Genomic DNA, 6,683 nt, shown 5'->3' with positions numbered 1-6,683 from the left:
GGGACATCTAAAGTTGAACAACATAAGGAATTGTTAGCAGCAAAAGAACAGATAAAGATGGATAAAACAGATGTTTATGATCCCAGAAAACAATCCCTGTCACAGGCAGGGCTGGTGTGCTATGGAACAGCACATTGCAGAAGATCGTAGCCAGAGTACTCTGAGACTTTACTCACCTCATTAGTAGTTCAAAGGTATTTAGTCAGGGGTGGTGGTATGCACCTTTGTTTCCAGCTACTGGGGAATGCAGAGCCAATCGGAGCCACACAGAGAGACCATGTCTTAACACGCATGTACACACACACACACACACACACACACACACACACACACACACGTACACACCTGCACAGTAGCAATATTGAAGGAGGTATTATTCTGAGGTGGGTCCTATGTGTACACTGTGAACACATGGTTGAGTGCTGTGATTGAGAATTACTGGAAAGAAGTTGCCTGCAAAGGCTGACTTCAGCCTGATTAATTGTCAATGCCTGCGGAGAGATTGGAATGTTGCAGAACCAGAGCCTAATTACAATGTCTCTTGCTCAATCTCTAGCCTACCAGTTATTCTTTGTCTCACCTGTGTGTCACCTAACATCTTGCTCCTCGCAAGACCTAGCATCCTAACAACAGATAAAAACCGTTGGAATGTATTAACTTGACCAAACCCTGATTTTCCATCCACCAAATGCTGAGTCATCAGATAGCATCTGAAGCCTATAGCTGAGATTCCTCCACTGTGCTGTAACTACCACTTAGTGTTTCTACTGGTGTATTTAAATTGTCTTTGTCTTAGTTATCGTTTCTATTGTGGTGATGAAACACTGTGACCATAAACAGCTGGGGAGGAGGGGTGTTGTTTGTTTCAGCTTACAGCTCCACATGACCAAGAACTCAAGCAGAGCAGGAACCTGGAGGCTGAAACTGATGCAGACACCATGGAGGCGTGCTGCTTACTGACTTTCTCCTCCTGGCTCCCTCAGCCTGCTTTCTTAGAGAACTCAGGACCACCAGTTCAGGGGTAGCAGCACCCACAACGAACTGGGCTTTTTCCACATCAACCATCAATTAAGAAAACACAGCAGAAGCTTACGCAAGGATCAAACTGGTGGGGGCATTTTCTTGGTTGAGGTTCCTTTTCCCCAGGTGACCATAGCTTGTGTCAAAGTGACATAAAAACTAGGCAGCACAGCCTTGATTGATGGCTTTCTTTTTTTCTGCTACTCTAAAACTTCATAAAACTACTTCCATATTTGGATAACCTAAGTCTGTGTTTCCAGGCCATAGTCCTTCAAATTCTGTTCCAGAATAAACTACCTCTTATCCTCTTTGCACTGAAAGATGTGCTTTTGTAGCAACAGTACAATATGGTTCATTGTCAGGAGCTCAGAGTACAGGGTATTAAGACAAGTTCATAACAATCGCATACAGCCAGAATGTTCCAGAAACCATGTAGAAGCAATGGGGACATTTGACTTTATCTAAAGGAAGATATTTCTATACAAGTTTAAAAAGAAAAATAACTTATACTTTTAAACTTACAGTTGTCAGTTTTCAAATTTATACTTAGTAATAATATAAAGTTATGATGTAAATTTGCAAGAGGACCTGGAAAGACCATCTACCCCATAAAGGCTGATAGACTTGATACTAACATTAAACTATCCAATTCAGTGTTTAGAGCCAGGAAGCGATAGCCTAGAAAGCTGGTTTAGGCTGGAAATTGGTAAGATGAACCCCTTGTTTACCCATAACTCTTCAGAGGTGATCGTTTTCAATTTGTGCAGTCACAGCATGGACTGAGGAGATGAAAACATACTTAAGACATGAAGCTAGTTTTGCTCTGCCCAAGGCAGACTAAGAAAACCAAGTTGAGGTTGTTCAGAGCTGCCGTTCTGCTGAGTGCATGCTGGATGAAGCACAGGCAGCAGTCCTGGTGATGGGAGCAGAGTGGCTGGACACATACTGTTTCAGCACAGTTGAATTCAAGATTTGTACACATGCTAACAAGTGACTCCAGGACAGACATCTTGACAAATACATAAATACATTAAAAGATATTCCTCACAAAGAGATGACTGTCAAAACAAGTTGACTTTGAATCTAATGTGAGTTCTTGCTTTTAAAAAATACATTAAAAACCTCTTATAAACATCAGGTAACTTCAGCTGAAGCACAGAAGCGTAAAACCCAATAGCTGTTAATATAAGAACCTAGAAGGCTCTGAGCAAGAAGGCCCCATTGTAAAACTGAAGGCCTGGAAGCCCATTGGAGAGCCACTGCTTCCAGTCAACATGGAAGGCTGAGCGGTCTGTGGGAGATGTGAGCAGAAGAGCATGGGCCACTCAGAAAGAGCTGAGCAGGTGTGCATGTGAGAACTGGAAGGTTTTGTAATAATGGATGGCCCTCCCACATTCAAGCTGGGTTTTCCCCACTCAGGCCACAGACCCACCTGTCAGTCCTCTCTGAAATCACCTTCTTAAACATACCTAGCAACCTGCTCCACCAACAACTCACATTTTCTAAGTGTCTGTCTAGTCAAGTTGACCTAGCACCTCATATGGGTCCCACCTCTCAGTACTGTTTCCATACAATTCAATTTCAATTTGAGTTATAGGGAACACTGAGCCATAGTTGTCTGTACAGTTGTTTGTTGTGTAGTAAAATCCCTCAAAATGTAGCCACAGAAAAACAGTACCTTTAAGCTCATGCATTCTGTGGAGCCCCACAGGTGGGCACATTATCCAGCTAGGCTCCATCGTTCTTCTCCACCATACAGTGAGGCGTTGCTTTCCTGTGTCCTATATTGGAATATTGTAAATCCAGATATGCCCACAGCATACTCGGACAATGGCAATGACTCAGGAGAGTGGGTTCGGATGTGTAGTGAGTTTGGCAGTAGCTACTTCTGTTGCCTAGTGAGTAGCTCAACAAGAGGCACCTAAGGGAGGTGAGTGGGTGTTGCCTTACATCTAGAGAGGCTTCCTAAAGCACTTGAGACACTTTATGTTTCCCAAAATGTTTTTCCAGACTTTTCTCAGTCGGCACAGCTCAGTAGAATTACAGATCAGAGATCAATAATTGTACCCAACAGAAGCCTTCTATGCTCTCTCCCTACCCCCCTGCCCCCACCCCCCGGACACATACATACATACACAACTATTCCCTATGTTCTGTAGAGAAGCTTAGCATTCAAGTCAATACAAGTGTACAGTTGCATCGACAGCAGAAACAAAGAAGAAAGCAGAGCTAGCAAAAAAAAAAAAAAAAGAACCACTTGATGGTGAGTCTCTGAACCCAGCCATCTCTGCCCTTTGAGTTTTCTACATCAATAAATCCTCTTAAGTTGGGTATCTTTCTGTTGTAAACACAGATAACTTGTACAGAAACTAAAAGCAAGAACTGTGTTATAAATCTAAGCCTAAAATTGAAACTGGATAGTTTTAAAAAACTGGAATTCTTTTTTTGTTTGTTTGTTTTTGTTTTTGGAGACAGGGTTTCTCTGTGTAGCTTTGGAGCCTATCCTGGCACTCGCTCTGGAGACCAGGCTGGCCTCGAACTCACAGAGATCTGCCTGCCTCTGACTCCCGAGTGCTGGGATTAAAGGCGTGTACCACCAATGCCCAGCTTGGAATTCTTACTATAAGAAAGTGAAACTGCTGGTTAAACTATTTCGAGGTGACTCTTGTGCCTCAGACAGTGTCTGCACCACCCCAATAATGGACCTTCTGAAAATGTATACAGATAATCGAGCACTAGCATAGCTATGTGCACACCCCAGAGCCCTGTCAAGCACATCCACTACTGCAGCCTCTGCCTAGTGAGGGTCAGAACCTCCCGTGATCAGCTTGGGCTACCTCCTGGAGATTAAGGTAGATACTGACTGTTCCATTTTTCTAAAAGATGAAGACTAAAACCAAGGATGTAAATCTAAAGTCCGGGGAAACAGGACAATCCCTGTGATTGGTCCCGAGGGACTTGAACGACCTACTACGATCTTTAGCACTCATTACTAACCAAAGGAAACTCATCTCAATGGGGTAATCAGGCTAGCCACAGAGGATTGCAGGCAAACTGTATAGGGCTTGGCAACCAGGGATTGTGGGCATGCAGTTAGTTCTTAGCCCCATGACTGAGAATGAATTCCCAAAATGCTATACAATTCATGGCAGAGCTTCCTGCCCATCTCTTAGGCATGGTGATGATAAGGCAATGGGCTAAGGAGGAGCCCCTACCACTAAGAAGGCTCTGGATCATGCAAATGGACCCAATAGAGTCCATGGCAAGAGAGGGGAGGCCCCTGACAGACCTCTAGGTTCCTGATATTCCATAGAACAGTGTTTCTCAACCTTCCTGATTCTGTGACCCTTTAATACAGTTCCTCATGTTGTGGTGATCCCCCAAGCATAAAATTATTTTCTTGCTACTTCATAACTCTAATTCTGTTATGGCTCATAATTATAAGATAAATATCTGATATGCAGGATATTTGATATGTGACCCTCCTCCTGAAGGGTTCGAGACCCACAGGCAGAGAACCACTGCCCTAAAAGCTGCTGCCTCCAGTTTCCAATATGGCGGTCTTCCTCCCATCCTTCCCTAGGGCCTGCCTGCTTTGCCTTCCTAACAGCTTCTTGAAATGATGGGTCATTATCTTGTCTCTTGCCTTCGGTAAATCTTCTGTACCTCTATCTGTTAATAATAATGCAACCACAACACATATCCTATACATAAAGAACCCTTATCACCTGGGATCCTTTTTCAATTCTCAATCCTTCAGGGTCCGGTAGAGGCCATACTTGCCCATAAATCAGGATGATCAGAGAGGCTTATATGCGACCATACAGACAGAAATGAAGCAAAGGGAGATTTTCATGGAATGTTTATTTTAGATACCTTTTTAATTTTGGCTTTAATCCTCACCTCTGGTTTCCATTCTTTTCTTGGAAATTCCAACTAGTTTTTTTAAACAAAATATTATTTAAATATCACAAGTCTCTGAAGTCACGAGAGATTTTTCTTCTCTCCAAAATGGAAGGACACAGGGCTTCTATTTTTATGCAGCATTTTTAAATATACATGTCAATATATATTTATAAACTACTAAAAAATAAAACCCTTTATCCTTTGAGGTTAATGATGTATGTATCCTAAGTCACCAATACATCTCACAATACAGTGAATTCTATTCATTTCCATGAATGAGGTGGGAATTAGACTAAAAAATAGGATTTTAATCCCTGAGGTGTCAGTTAAAATGCAGAGGTTGCCAAGAAATTTTTCGTTTTAAAAATTAGCTTTAAATAATTAGCATAGATCATGCTATCTCAATTAAAAAGACTTCCACTGCATGGAATCCTTTAGAAAATTGAATTTTCTGGGTTAAGTTCACCCTGATACCCCCAGCTCTCCAGCTATGAGAACTTTTCCTTTTGTAAAGGAGTAACACAGTGGTAAGTCTGCACAAACTTCTGAGCGCCTCAGAAAGTAAGGACCATCCATTCTTTCAGCCTGTCACATCACTGTCACATGGCTGGAGAGGAAATCTCAGCACCATTCTAAGACCTGGAAAGGTTGGGCCAGTGTGCCCACGTGGGTGTCAAGACCTGGAAAGGCTGATGCCGCTGCTCGGGTTGTCTATTTCTCCAGAGGTAAGAGTCTAAAGCAAACCGTCCTGCCATTGGGAAAGCAGGCTGGCCCTGTGCTTCTTTCTCTCCGGACACATTAGCATAGGGGCTTCCGTTGTGCACACCGTCCCTGCCTACAGAACCCACTCTCTATTCCTGGAGGCCTGCAGAAGTTCTGGGGTCCAAACTGTGCCTTAGTAGTAGCGGTTTAGGCTCCGGGTGCCGGGCACCTCAGGCTGCCCGTTCATCCAGATTTCCCTGATGATGCGCTCGCGCTCCTCCAACCTCTGTGCGCGCTCCAGCTCCTCTGCAGAGGTGAACACATTCTTGTTCAAAGTCCTCTCGAAGCGGCGGTGTCTGCGCACGGACAGGTCCGAGGCTGTGTCCTCGCTGCCATCTTCACTGTCACTACTGTCGCTGCTGCTCTCGTGGTCCTGCAAGCACCTCCTCCGGGGACCCCTCCTGCAGTCAGTGTGGCAGGAGATCCTCATTACTAAGGCGGCCAAGGTCAGGAACAGTCCGATGCACACACCAGAGACGAAGTACAGAGCAGCTCTCTCAGGGTTTTCTGTAGAGAGAGGAAGAAGGAGACCACATTGGACAGGCACCATGTCTCCATGCAGGGTCAGGGATGGAGGCCCATGCTCTCCCCAAGAATGATGGCACTTGGACGGCAGCCAGTACCAACCTTCCCGGGAACAAATTTCATAATGTTTCCAAACATTATTAAGCCCAGGTATGGTGGCTTGTGCCTATAAAGTATCCCAGCATTTGAAAGACCGAGACCGGAGAATTGCTGGGAATTCGATGCTAGAGGAAAACTATCTCAAACAGATAAAAGAGGATGGCAAGATGGCTCAGTGAATACAGATTTACAACTCCAAACCTGAAGACATGAATTCTACCCCAGGAATTCACATTGTGGAAAGATAGAATGGATGGATGGACTCCCTCAAGTTGTCCTCTGACCCTCCCCCACATGTGTGCCATGGGACAGTGCACTGGAAAACACACAAGTAAATGTAATAAAATGAAAAAGAAAGAAAAAGGCAAGAT

The 6,683-nt window shown here is 44.1% G+C and overlaps 1 protein-coding gene across 2 annotated transcripts in view; it reads right to left on the bottom strand.

Moving 5' to 3' along the window:
• Positions 1-4,865: 4,865 nt before the first annotated feature.
• Positions 4,866-6,683, bottom strand: part of Eva1a (eva-1 homolog A, regulator of programmed cell death) — a 49,532-nt gene continuing 47,714 nt past the window's right edge. For both annotated transcript variants that reach the window (XM_027429443.2, XM_027429442.2), the window contains exon 3: positions 4,866-6,195. In XM_027429443.2, the coding sequence (XP_027285244.1) occupies positions 5,822-6,195 (374 nt within the window). In that variant the 3' untranslated portion in view covers positions 4,866-5,821. The remainder of the gene's footprint in view (positions 6,196-6,683) is intronic.

Source organism: Cricetulus griseus, chromosome 8, assembly GCF_003668045.3.
Source record: "Cricetulus griseus strain 17A/GY chromosome 8, alternate assembly CriGri-PICRH-1.0, whole genome shotgun sequence".
In the NCBI taxonomy this organism is placed as follows: Eukaryota; Metazoa; Chordata; class Mammalia; order Rodentia; family Cricetidae; genus Cricetulus; species Cricetulus griseus.
Note: the sequence above shows the minus strand (reverse complement) of the source record. Positions and strands in the feature narration are given on the sequence as shown.